This window comes from Hypanus sabinus, chromosome 7, assembly GCF_030144855.1.
Source record: "Hypanus sabinus isolate sHypSab1 chromosome 7, sHypSab1.hap1, whole genome shotgun sequence".
Classification (NCBI taxonomy): Eukaryota; Metazoa; Chordata; class Chondrichthyes; order Myliobatiformes; family Dasyatidae; genus Hypanus; species Hypanus sabinus.
This window is the reverse complement of record NC_082712.1, coordinates 180,519,588-180,533,397: the sequence shown is the minus strand read 5'-3', so window position 1 is coordinate 180,533,397 and position 13,810 is coordinate 180,519,588. Positions and strand designations below refer to the sequence as shown.

Below are 13,810 nucleotides of genomic sequence, written 5' to 3'. Positions count from 1 at the left end.
TGTGTGAGTCTGTGTGTGTGTTTGTATGTGAGTCTGTGTGTGTGTTTGTATGTGAGTCTGTGTGTGTGTGTGTGTGTGTTTGTATGTGAGTGTGTGTGTGTGTGTGTATGTGAGTCTGTGTGTGTGTGTGTGTGTGTGTGTGAGTCTGTGTGTGTGTTTGTATGTGAGTCTGTGTGTGTGTGTGTTTGTATGTGAGTCTGTGTGTGTGTGTATGTGAGTCTGTGTGTGTGTATGTGAGTCTGTGTGTGTATGTGAGTCTGTGTGTGTGTGTGTGTGTGTGTGTGTGTGTGTGTGTGTGTGTGTGTGTGCGTGCCTCTGTCTGTCTGTCCATAAGACCATTAGACATAGGAGCAGAATTAGGCCATTTGACCCATTGACTCTGCTCTGCTATTCAGCTTTGGCTAATCCTTTTATTTTTCTCCTCTTCAGCCCCACTCCCCAGCCTTCTCCCTGTAACCTTTAATGCAGTGGCCAGTCAAGAACCAATCAATCTCTGTATTAAAGACACTCAATAACCTGGCCTCCACAGCTGCCTGTGGTAAGAAATTCCACAGATTCTAAAGAAATTTCTCTGCAGCTCTGTTTTACATGGACGCCCTTCCACCCTGAGGCTGTATCATCTTGTCCTGGACTCCCCCACCATGAGAAACATCCTTTCCACATCTACTCTGTCATGGCCTTTAAACATTCAAAAGGATTCAGTGAGAGCCCCCCTTCATCCTTCTAAGTTCCAATGCATACAGACCCAGGGGTGTCAAGCATTCCTCGTATGATAACCCTTTCATTCCTGGAATCATCCTTGTGAATCTCCTCTGGACCCTCTCCAATGCCAGAACATCTTTTCTTAGATAGGGAGTCCAACATTGTCCACAATTCTCAAGGTGAGGCCTCACCAGTGCCTTAAAAAGCCTCAGCATCACATCCCCGCTCTTGTATTTTCGACCATTTGAGATGAATGCTAACATTGCATTTGCCTTCCTCACCACCAACTCAATCTGCAAATTAACCTTTAGGGTGTTCTGCACAAGGACTCCCAAGTCCCTCTGCATCTCAGATTTTTTTGGATTTTCTCCCTGTTTGGAAAATAGTCTGCACATTTATTTCTATTATCAAAATGTATGACCATACATTTTCCAACACTGTATTTCATTTGCCAATTTCTTGCCCATTCTCCTAATCTGTTTAAGTCCTTCTGCAGCCTTCCTGTTTCCTCAACACTACCTGCCCCTCCACCAACCTCTGTATCATCTGCAAACAGCAACAAAGCCATCTATTTCATCATCAAAATCATTTATATACAGCATAAAAAGAAGTAGTCCCAACATTGACCCCTGCGGAACACTACTAGTCACTGACAGCCAACCAGAAAATTATCCTTTTATTCCCACTCGCTGCTTCCTACCAATCAGCTAATGCTCTAACCATGTTAGTAACTTTCCTGTAAAAGCATGGGCTCTTAACTTGGTAAGCAGCCTCATGTGTGGCCCCTTGTCAAAGACCTTCTGATAGTGACTACTAGACAGGTATATGGAGGAATTTAAGGTGGGGGGTTATATGTGAGGCAAAGTTTGAGGGTCAGCACAACATTGTGGGTGGAAGGGCCTATAATGTGCTGTACTATTCTATAAAGTCCAAGCATACAACATCCACTGCATCCCTTTTATCTATCCTGCTTGTAATCTCAAAAAATTCCAACAGGTTCATCACACAAGATTTTTTCTGATAGAAAACCGTGCTGACTTTGTCCTATCTTGTCCTATGCCACCAAGTACTCCATAACCTCATTATTGACAATTGATTCTAACACTTTCCCAACCACTGAGGTCAGGCTAACTGGTTTATAATTTCCTTTCTGCTGCCTTCCTCCTTTCTTAAAGAGTGAAGAGACATTTGCAATTTTCCAGTCCTCCAGAACCATGCCGGAGTCCAATGATTCTTGAAAGAGCATCACTAATGCCTCCGCAACCTCTATCCCTGCCTCTTTCAGAACCCTGAAAGTTCATCTGGTCCAGGTGACAAATGTACCCTTATTCTTTCAGCTTTTTGAGCACCTTCTCCCTTGTAATAGTAACTGAACTCACTTCTCTTTCCTCACACCTCTCAACATCTGGCAACATGCTAGTGTCTTCCTCAGTAAAGACTGATGCAAAATACTTAATTGGTTCATCTGCCATCTCCTTGCTTCCCATTACTATTTCTCCAGCCTCATTTTCTAGCGGTCCTATATCCACTCTCATCTCTCTTTTATTTTTTATATACTTGAAAAAGTTTTTTCTATCCACCTTGATATTGTTTGCTAGCTTGCTTTCATATTTCTTTTTTTCCCTCCTAATGATTCTTTTAGTTGCTTTCGGTTGGTTTTTGAAAGCTTCCCAGTCCTCTGCCTTCCCACTAATTTTTGCTTCATTGTATGCTGTAATTACATTAACTTTGACTTCCCTTGTCAGCCATGGTTGTAGTACTTTGCCATTTGAGTATTCCTTTGGTTTTGGAATACGTCTATCCTGCACCTTCCTTATTTTTCTCAAAAACTCAAGCCATTGTTGCTCTGTAGTCATCCCTGTCCGCATCTCGTTCTAATTTACTTTGGCCAGCTCCTCTCTCATTGTAATTTCCTTTATTCTCCTGAAATACTGCCACACCAGACTCTGCTTTCTCCCCATCAGATCTCAAGTTGAACTCAATTATATTGTGATCATTGTCTCCCAAAGGTTCCTTTACCTTAAGCTCCCTAATCAACTCCAGTTCATTACATAACACCCAACCCAGTATAATTGATCCCCTAGTAGACCCAATGTTAAACTGCTCTAAAAAGCCATTTCATAGGCATTCAACAAACTCACTCTCTTGAGATCCATTACAAACCTGATTCTTCCAATCGACCTGCATGTTAAAATCTCCCATGACCGTCATGATATTATCCTTTTGACATGCCTTTTCTATTTCCTATTATGAACTGTAGTCCACATTCCAGTTACTGTTTGGAGGCCTGTATATAACTGCCTTTTACCCTTGCAGTTTCTCAACTCAACCTATAAGAATCCAACATCTTCTGTCCTTTGTCGCATCTTTCCACTGATTTGATGCCATTCAGAGCCATGCCCCACCACCCCCGCCTACCTTCCTATCCCTCGGATACAACGTGTAACCTTGGACACTCAGCTCCCAACTACAACCATCCTTCAGCCACAATTCAGAGATGGCCACGTCATACCCAACAATCTGATGACACAAAGTTTGGGGGTGATGTGGATAGTGTGGAGGGCTGTCAGAGGTTACAGCGGGACATCAATAGGATGCAAAACTGGGCTGAGAAGTGGCGGATGGAGTTCAACTCAGATAAGTTTGAGATGGTTCATTTTGGTAGGTCAAATATGATGGCAGAATATAGTATTAATAGTAAGACTCTTGGGCAGTGTGGAGGATCAGAGGGATCTTGGGGTCTGAGTCCATAGAACACTCAAAGCTGCTGCGCAGGTTGACTCTGTGGTTAAGAAAGCATACAGTGCATTGGCCTTCATCAATCATGTGACTGAGTTTAGGTAATGTTGAGGTAATGTTGCAGCTATATAGGACCCTGGTCAGACCCCATTTGGAGTACTGTGTTCAGTTCTGGTCGCTTCACCACAGGAAGGATGTGGAAACCATAGAAAGGGTGCAGAGAAGATTTACAAGGATGTTTCCTGGATTGGGAAGCTTGCCTTATGAGAATAGACTGAGTGAACTCGGCCTTTTCTCCTTGGAGCGATGGAGGATGAGAGGTGACCTTATAGAGGTGTATAAGATGATAAGAGGCAGTGATCGTGTGGATAGTCAGAGGCTTTTTCCCCAGAGCTGAAATGGCTAACACGAGAGGGCACAGGTTTAAGGTGCTTGGAAGAAGGTACAGAGGAGATGTCAGGAGTAAGTTTTTTACACAGAGGGTGGTGAGTGTGTGGAATGGGCTGCTGGCAATGGTGGTGGAGGCAGATACGATAGGGTCTTTTAAGAGACTCCTGGATAGGTACATGGAGCTTAGAAAAATAGAGGGCTATGGGTAACCCTCGGTAATCTCTGAAGTAAGTACATGTTCAGCACAACATTGTGGGCCAAAGGGCCTGTATTGTGCTGTAGGTTTTCTACACCTGCTGTAGGTGTTCTAGTAGGTGTTCTAATCTGTAAAAGTGCAACAAGGTCATCCACCTTATTTCTTATACTCTGTGTGTTGAGGTACATCAGTGAGTACTGTACCCTTTTTGATTCTGCATCCCTAGTGCACTGATACTCACCCTGCTGGCTGCAGTTCTGTCCTATCATCTGCCTGCCCTTACTGACTGTCTGACTGCACGTTATCTTTGTTTTTTTACCATCTGTCCTATCCTGAATCCCTTCACTCCAGTTCCAATCCCCCTGCTAAATTACTTTAAATCTTCTCCAACAGTTCTACCAAGCCTGTCCTGAAGGATATTGGTCCCCCTCGGGTTCAGGTGCAAGCCATCCCTTTTGTACAGGTCACACATTTTCCAGAAGAGATCCCAGTGATCCAAGATCCTGAAGCCCTGCTCCTGCACCAGCTTCTCAGCCATGCATTTATCTGCCAGATCATTCTGTTTCTACGCTCACTGACGTGTGGCACAAGCAGCAATCCAGAAATTACTACCCAGGAGATTCTGTTTCTCAGCTTTCTGTCTAGTTCTCTAAATTCTCTAAATTCTCTTTCTGGACCATTTTGCTTTTCCTTCAAATGTCATTGGTACTAACATGTACCAAAACATCTGGCTGCTCCCCCACCCTCTCCAAAATGTTCTGGATTCAATCTGAGACATCCCTGACCCTGGCAGTTGGGAGGCAACACACCATCCGGGAGTCCTGTTCACATCTATTGAACCTCTTGCCTGTTCCTCTGATTATTGAGCCCCCTATCACTACCAGTCCCCTCTCTCTCTCTTTCCCTTCTGCACCACGGACCCATGGTGACTACTTCCCTGTAACTCCAATCAATAATCTCCTCAGTCTCCTGTACAAACCGGAGGTCATCCATCTGCTGCTCCAGATCCTTAAAACAGTCTTCAAGGAGCTGCAGCTGAATGCTCTTCAGTTCCCTGAGAGACTCTGGGAAATTTATCAGAACCTTACTTACCCAGAGCAAACAACTCTTTCAAGACAAAGCCTCCTTCGAGACAAGCCTGACACTCCCACTTCACCACCGGCCCACTCCCAACAATGGCCACTCCACTGGTCCCTTCTGTACTGTTATTACTCCTCTCTGCCCTGCTTCTGCCACTTATTGGGCTGGATGACACGGAACACCCGTGAAGCTCTCCTTTTAAACGAGCACCGCTGACCTGAGAGTAATCTCCTCACTGTGTACTGCTGCCTTTGCTAACTGGGGGTGGGTGTGTGTGTCCTGAGAGTAATCTCCTCACTGTGTACTGCTGCCTTTGCTAACTGGGGGTGGGTGTGTGTGTCCTGAGAGTAATCTCCTCACTGTGTACTGCTGCCTTTGCTAACTGGGGGTGGGTGTGTGTGTCCTGAGAGTAATCTCCTCACTGTGTACTGCTGCCTTTGCTAACTGGGGGTGGGTGTGTGTGTCCTGAGAGTAATCTCCTCACTGTGTACTGCTGCCTTTGCTAACTGGGGGTGGGTGTGTGTGTCCTGAGAGTAATCTCCTCACTGTGTACTGCTGCCTTTGCTAACTGGGGGTGGGTGTGTGTGTCCTGAGAGTAATCTCCTCACTGTGTACTGCTGCCTTTGCTAACTGGGGGTGGGTGTGTGTGTCCTGAGAGTAATCTCCTCACTGTGTACTGCTGCCTTTGCTAACTGGGGGTGGGTGTGTGTGTCCTGAGAGTAATCTCCTCACTGTGTACTGCTGCCTTTGCTAACTGGGGGTGGGTGTGTGTGTCCTGAGAGTAATCTCCTCACTGTGTACTGCTGCCTTTGCTAACTGGGGGTGGGTGTGTGTGTCCTGAGAGTAATCTCCTCACTGTGTACTGCTGCCTTTGCTAACTGGGGGTGGGTGTGTGTGTCCTGAGAGTAATCTCCTCACTGTGTACTGCTGCCTTTGCTAACTGGGGGTGGGTGTGTGTGTCCTGAGAGTAATCTCCTCACTGTGTACTGCTGCCTTTGCTAACTGGGGGTGGGTGTGTGTGTCCTGAGAGTAATCTCCTCACTGTGTACTGCTGCCTTTGCTAACTGGGGGTGGGTGTGTGTGTCCTGAGAGTAATCTCCTCACTGTGTACTGCTGCCTTTGCTAACTGGGGGTGGGTGTGTGTGTCCTGAGAGTAATCTCCTCACTGTGTACTGCTGCCTTTGCTAACTGGGGGTGGGTGTGTGTGTCCTGAGAGTAATCTCCTCACTGTGTACTGCTGCCTTTGCTAACTGGGGGTGGGTGTGTGTGTGTGTGAATCTGTATGTATCCATGCAACACACACAAAACACTAGATGAACTCAGCAGATCAGGCAGCATCAATGGACGAGAGTTTGAGCTTCAACCCTTCATCAGGATTCCAGCATCTTGTGTTCATGAATGAGTGTGTGTGTCTGAAAATTTGTTACCTATGTGTGATGTGTGCCTGCATGTCTGTGCATGCATGTGTGTATATCTGTGCACGTGTGTATACCTGTGCATGTGTGTATATCTGTGCACGTGTGTATACCTGTGCATGTGTGTATATCTGTGCATGCGTGTATACCTGTGCATTTGTGTATGTCTGTGCATGCGTGTGCTTATACATGTGCATGCACAAGTGTATATAACTGTGCATGTTCGCAAATCTGTGTATGCATGTGTGTACATATTTGTGCATGTATGTGTGTATATCTGTGATTACATGTGTATATATCTGCATGCATGTGAGTATATCTGTGCATGTGTGTATATCTGTTCATGCATAATATATCAGCAGAGAGTTGCATATTCACATCTCACTGATTTGAGAGGTGTGGCTGCTGTTGTGGGTAGTGTGCAGTAAAGCACACACCTCCAGCTGTGTAAGATGTACTTTACTGTAGTTAGCAATTAAGACTATGGTTAGAACTAGTTTAATGTGGTTAGCCACTACAGTTAACTGTGGTTAACCTGGCTAATGGCAGTGAGCCCTGGTTAACTGTGGTTAGCCATGGTTAGCCCTGGTTAACTGTGGTTAGCTGTGGTGTAGGTTTGTGACTGACGTTTATTATTATCTCTGATCTGCTCTCCTGCATCTAATCTTCTCCAGGCAATGAAAAGTCCAGTGATCGCCATCATACTGCAGTGCGGCCCAGACAAGGTACAGTAAGCTCTGTTCTTGGTCACTGACCGTCTAATTCCAAACCAGAGGTTGTCATGATGACATGGGCGTTGATATGCGCTACTGCAGACATGAACACCACGGAGGAACAGTAGAGTGTTATTCAGTGGTGTGGATTCAAATGATGGGCAAAACATGTTGGAGGGCTTGGGACACACACACTCATTCTGGGTTAGGGGGCAGAGCTGGAGGTTATAAAACACAGAGGGTTTGGGACACACACACTCATTCTGGGTTAGGGGGCAGAGCTGGAGGTTATAAAACAGAGAGGGCTTGGGACACACACACTCATTCTGGATTGGGGCAGAGCTGGAGGTTATAAAACATAGAGGGCTTGGGACACACACACTCATTCTGGGTTGGGGCAGAGCTGGAGGTTATAAAACACAGAGGGCTTGGGACACACACACTCATTCTGGGTTAGGGGGCAGAGCTGGAGGTTATAAAACACAGAGGGTTTGGGACACACACACTCATTCTGGGTTGGGGCAGAGCTGGAGGTTATAAAACACAGAGGGTTTGGGACACACACACTCATTCTGGGTTAGGGGGCAGGGCTGGAGGTTATAAAACAGAGAGGGCTTGGGACACACACACTCATTCTGGGTTAGGGGGCAGAGCTGGAGGTTATAAAACACAGAGGGTTTGGGACACACACACTCATTCTGGGTTAGGGGGCAGAGCTGGAGGTTATAAAACAGAGAGGGCTTGGGACACAGACACACATCCTGGGGTAGGGTGCAGAGCTGGAAGTTATAAAACATAGAGGGTTTGGGACACACACTCATTCTGGGTTGGGGCAGAGCTGGAGGTTATAAAACATAGAGGGTTTGGGACACACACACTCATTCTGGGTTAGGGGGCAGAGCTGGAGGTTATAAAACACAGAGGATTTGGGACACACACACTCATTCTGGGTTAGGGGACAGAGCTGGAGGTTATAAAACATAGAGGGTTTGGGACACACACACTCATTCTGGGTTAGGGGGCAGAGCTGGAGGTTATAAAACACAGAGGGCTTGGAACACACACACTCATTCTGGGTTAGGGGGCAGAGCTGGAGGTTATAAAACACAGAGGGTTTGGGACACACACACTCATTCTGGGTTAGGGCAGAGCTGGAGGTTATAAAACAGAGAGGGCTTGGGACACAGACACACATCCTGGGGTAGGGTGCAGAGCTGGAAGGTTATAGAATAGAACAGTGCAGGTTACAATGCTATGCTAACTCTTAACTTCCTCCAATATCAATCCAACTCTTCCCTCCTACATAGCCTTCCATTTTTCTGACATCCATGTGCCTATCCCTAATGTATCTGCCTCAACTGCTCCAGCAAAGCATTCCACACACCCACCACTCATGCTGTAAAATCGTAGCTCTAACATGTCCCCCATTCCTCCAATCAACTTAATATTATATCCCTCATATTAGCCATTTCCACCCTGGGAAAAGGTTTCTAATTGTTCACTCGATCTATGCCTCGTATCACCTTGTACATCTCCATCAAGTCATCTCTCGTCCTTCTTCTCTCCAAAGAGAAAAGCTTTCATCATAAAACATGCTCATTAATTCAGACAGCATCCTCATAAATCTCCTCTGCAACCTCTCTAAAACTTCCACCTCCTTCCTGTAATGAGGTGACTGGAACTGAAAACATGTTATGTTGTACCTTGAGTGAAAACAAGAGATTCAAGCCTGTTGTGCTCGATATTAAGGGAGAGTGCAAAGCACACCAGCACGTAGCATGCAGGATATTAATAACCCCGCTTGAACAGTGTGTGAACTCCTCCCATGTAGGAGTGCTAACTCAATGGCACAGGAATAACAATGTTAACTACCACTACATCTCCCCTTCTTGGAAAACAAGAAAAGCCAGGTACGAACTCCTTGTCCATACAACTGCATTGAAATTCTGGTCACTGAAAGTCAGTGACTCAGCTCACTTCACCCATAGTATGTAACTTGTGCTCCTTACTTAAAAACCATTATAACTCTCTTTCTCTTTGATTTTTAATGCTCTCTCTTTGTTTTCATCCTTTTTCACCAATTCCTTTTTTTTAAGAACAGTTTCATTTTGTGAAATGTTTTCAAAGTTAAAACTCTTTTTAAAAAAGCACAGAATCTAATGGAGGTCAGGGTAGACTACTTGAACACTCGGCAAAGTGAGAGGATTATTCTGCCTCTTTCGTCACTTGCCCAAAGCCATCAGGCTATGGAGTGTATCTCTGTGGCGGAACAGATAAACAACCCGATCCGGTGTAGGTTGCTGGAAGTGTTGGAGCGAATGGAGATTTGTGAACAAGTGTGTCCACCTCAGGTAAGTGGTCCTCGTCATAAGAATCAGGCCACTCTATTTCTTCCTCTACCTTTCGTGGACTTTGAACGACACATGAACGCACGCCTGTTCCACCTGATTTCACCTGGTGATGTTCTGTGACAAATGGTCGTGGTGCATGCTGCCCGACTATTTTTCCTTTGGTGAACTGGTCTGAAACTCAAACTGCTTCACCGCTCCTGAGCGGCGACAAAGATTTTGCTCCATCTGAGACTGTGCATTCTCTTCATTTTTTATGTGTTGTTTAAAAATGTCTCACCTTGTCTAAGTCTGGTCAGTGACATTGGAGAAGGGAAAGAAGACAAGCCTGTTCTTTTTTTGTAATTTATTTTTTATTGAACTTCATCATCAAACAAATATTTCCATAAGATGTATTTCAGATAGTGTACATATATATCATATATTCGTCCTGACAAAGGGTCTCGGCCCGAAACGTCGACAGTGCTTCTCCTTATAGATGCTGCCTGGCCTGCTGTGTTCCACCAGCATTTTGTGTGTGTTGCTTGAATTTGCAGCATCTGCAGATTTCCTTGTGCTTACTATGAGGTGTTGTGTAGTTAAACCATTTTTCCCAGTATATATCAAATTGTTCTAACTCATGATTAACAGATGCTGTTATCTTCTCCATTTTGTAAATGTCCATTGTAATTTCCATCCATGCATTTAAAGTTGGGCTCTCCCGTGATAACCATTTCCTAGTAAGAGTCTTTTTACCAGCCACCAGCAGTGTATTCATTAAATATTTACCTCTTTTCAACCATTCTTGAGGTATATATCCAAAATATATGGCCTTACACTCGAAGGGCATTTCACATTTAAAGATGTCTTGTAGGGCATTGTGTATCCCACTCCAATAGTCTTTGATAACGGGGCATTCCCTGAAAATATCATAATGGTTTGCATTTTGATTTCCACAATTTCTCCAGCAAACAGGGAGGTTACTATCATAATGGGATTTCTGAGAGGGTGTAATAAAATATCTTATCAAGTCTTTCCATCCAAACTCCCTCCATTTCTGTGAACTGGTACACTTCCATTGATATCTCCATATTGTTGTCCATTCTTCCTCATTTATAATTACCCCTCCTTCTTTCTCCCATTTTGTTTTAATGTGTGAAGTTGAATCTGTTTTAAGATTTGACAAACCCTTATACGCGCTTGAAATGATTCTACTACCGTTTTCTGAATTATATGCTTTTCTAAATAGCTCTATCAAACATGTACTTGCCTTGGTTACATTTTTAACTGTCCTATTAACATATTGTCACATCTGTAAATACCGATAAGTGTTGCTCTTTAAGCACTTCAAAACTGAACAGTGTTCCTTCTTTCATTATATTGCAAAGAACTGTTATTCCTTTAGCTGTCCAGTCCTTAAATCTAGCATCCAGTTTATTTGGTGTAAAATCCGAGTCATATGCACATCATTTAAGAATTGCAATATCTCCCTCTAGTTTATATTCTTCTATAATAGTTTTCCATACTTTAAGAGTCCATTTCACCCATGAGTTATCAATAGTATTTATGTAGCTTTGTAGGTTGTTATCAGCCAAAATTGCCTGTATGGGGATGGGAAGTATCCCCTCCTCAATTTTTTTCCATTGAGTGTCATATGTTGCACAAACATATCACAGCTCTCAACTGTGCTGCAAAATAATAATCTCTAAGAGAAGGTAGGCCCCATCCCCCCTTTTCCTTGGCTAATTGCAAAGTTTTGAGATGAACTCTAGGCCGTTTACCTTGCCAAATATATCTTGATAACATCTTGTTCCATTCATTGAATTGATTTTGATTAATCTCTATTGGTAGGGTCTGAAAGAGATATAACAGTCTGGGCAGTATATTCATTTTAATAGACTCAATCCTTGAACTGAGACTGAAAAAAGGAATTAAGTTCCATCTTGTTATATCTTCCTTAGTTTTTTATATATAGGCTGATAATTGCATTCTGATTATTTTGCAAAATCTTTTGGCATAATGATGCCCAAATATTTGAAAGACTGTTTGCCATGCCCAGGGATATCCACTTTCAATTTCTCTTGGTGGGCTATAGTTATATGAGAGTAATTGGGTTTTATCTATGTTGATCTTGTATCCTGATAATTGACCATATTATTCAAAGGATTGCATCAATTTAGGTAAAGAGTATGTTGGTTGCCCTAGATAGATCAAAATGTCATCCACGTAACAAGCCAATTTATGCTCTGTCCCTTTAATAGTAATTCCCGATATCTTAATTTTGTCTGATGTATTGAGCTAATGGTTCTAGATATAATGCGAAGAGTAACGGTGACCATACACAACCCTGTCTCATGCCCGTTTCTAGGGTAAGACTATTTGATAAATATCCATTGATTTTAATCCTAGCAGTAGGGTTGTAATATAGTGTCTGTATAGTTTTAATAATTGTATTATGGAAACTAAATCTATGTAAAACTCGGTAAAGAAAATTCGAATTGACTGAATGCCTTTTCAGCATCCACACTTACCACTATTGCTTCGATTTTTTTTTTGTATATGATCCATAATGTGAAGTGTCCTTTGTATATTGTCTTGTGTTTGGCGTTGTCGTATAAAACCTGTCTGATCATTATGTATCAGTATGGGTAGAAACTCTTCTAATCGTTTGGCCACGATGGAGGTAAATAATCTATAATCTACATTAAGAACAGATATTGGTCTAAATGACCCACATTCCATTTTATCCTTGCCTTCTTACGGTATAGCTGAGATTACCACTCTGCTGTATACCCATCTGATCCTGGTGACTTGCTTAATTTAAGCCTACTAATTGCAGATTTTAGTTCAACTTCAGTTATGTCAGCAGTCATCGTTCTATTTTGTTCTTCGCTTAAAGTGGGTAACTCTAGAGAATTCAGAAAGGTGTCAATTTGGGTTATCTTTCCCCCTGGAACTTTGGAATATAGAGTTTTGTAAAACACTTCAAAAGCTTCTTTAATTTCACTTAGCTTATTTTTTATCATTTTTGTTCTTGGATCCCTAATTCTATGAATTGTATTTTCTGCTATCTTTTTTTTTCAGTTTCCACGCCAGTATTTTCATAGACTTTGATCCACTTTCATAATGTCTCTGTTTCAGAAACATTAAATTTTTCCTGATTTCTTGCGTAGCCAAACTATTAATTTCATTCTTTTTTTTAAATTTCCTCTAATGTATCCTGTGTCAAGTTCAATTTGTGTTTTTTTCTAGTTCCTTCAGCCTATTTTGTAATTCCTCTAATGTTTTATTCCTTATTTTTTCTTATATGAAAATATCACTATAATTTTTCCTCTTAAAACAGCCTTCAGAATATCCCATAGAATAGGTGGTGAAACCTCTCCATTGTCATTGAATTCTAAGTAAAGACCAATTTCTTTTTTAATTTGCTCCTTAAAGTAGGGATCATTGCGTAGACTTGAATTTAGTTTCCAAATAGTATTCTTTGGTTGTAGGTCAAAATCAACAGATAAATATATAGGTGCATGGTCACTTACATCTATTTTCCCTATTCCACAGGTGCTTATTTTGTCTTTGTCTTTTCCAAATGTTATGAAATAATCTATTCTTGTAGATACAGAATGGTGGGCAGAATAATAAGTGTAATCCCTTCTGTTGGGGAAAAGGTCCCTTCATATATCAATTAGATCAACATCCTCAAAAAGTGTATTAACTTTCTTATGTAAGGATTTTCTTTCATAGGTTTTTCCATTGGAAGAGTCTAACTTTGGTTGTAATTGTAAATCTAAGTCTCCCCCACATATCAGGAGACCTTCTGTTTCCATTACCATAACATTAGTAATTTTCAAAAGGAAACTAATATCACTTCCTGAGGGTGCGTATATATTCAATAGAGTAACTGAATTTCCATCTATATTACCCCTTACTAGAATATATCTGCCCTCCTTATCTCCCATTTCAAATAATTTTTCAAAATTTAGCTTACTTGAGATAAGAATAGCAACTCCTCTCCTATGTCCTGATTTATATGAGGAGAAAAACAAATTAGTGAAGCCCATTCTCTTCAGTTTCCCATACTCATTATCACTTAAATGAGTTTCCTGTAAATATACTACCCGGGCTTGTTCATCTTTCATTTTGGATAGAATTTTACTGCATTTGATTGGATTTAGTAGCCCAATGGCATTAAAAGAAAAAAAAGAAGCAGTAGTAATAGGGGACTCGATAGTTAGGGGGTCAGATAGGCGA

General features: G+C 42.4%; 1 protein-coding gene across 1 annotated transcript in view; it reads left to right on the top strand.

The window, feature by feature from the left end:
- The window catches only part of cdhr5b (cadherin-related family member 5b), a 177,436-nt gene that overhangs the window by 34,305 nt on the left and 129,321 nt on the right, over positions 1–13,810 (top strand). The window contains exon 3 of the mRNA XM_059976391.1: positions 7,197–7,247. Within this exon, the coding sequence (XP_059832374.1) occupies positions 7,197–7,247 (51 nt within the window). The remainder of the gene's footprint in view (positions 1–7,196; positions 7,248–13,810) is intronic.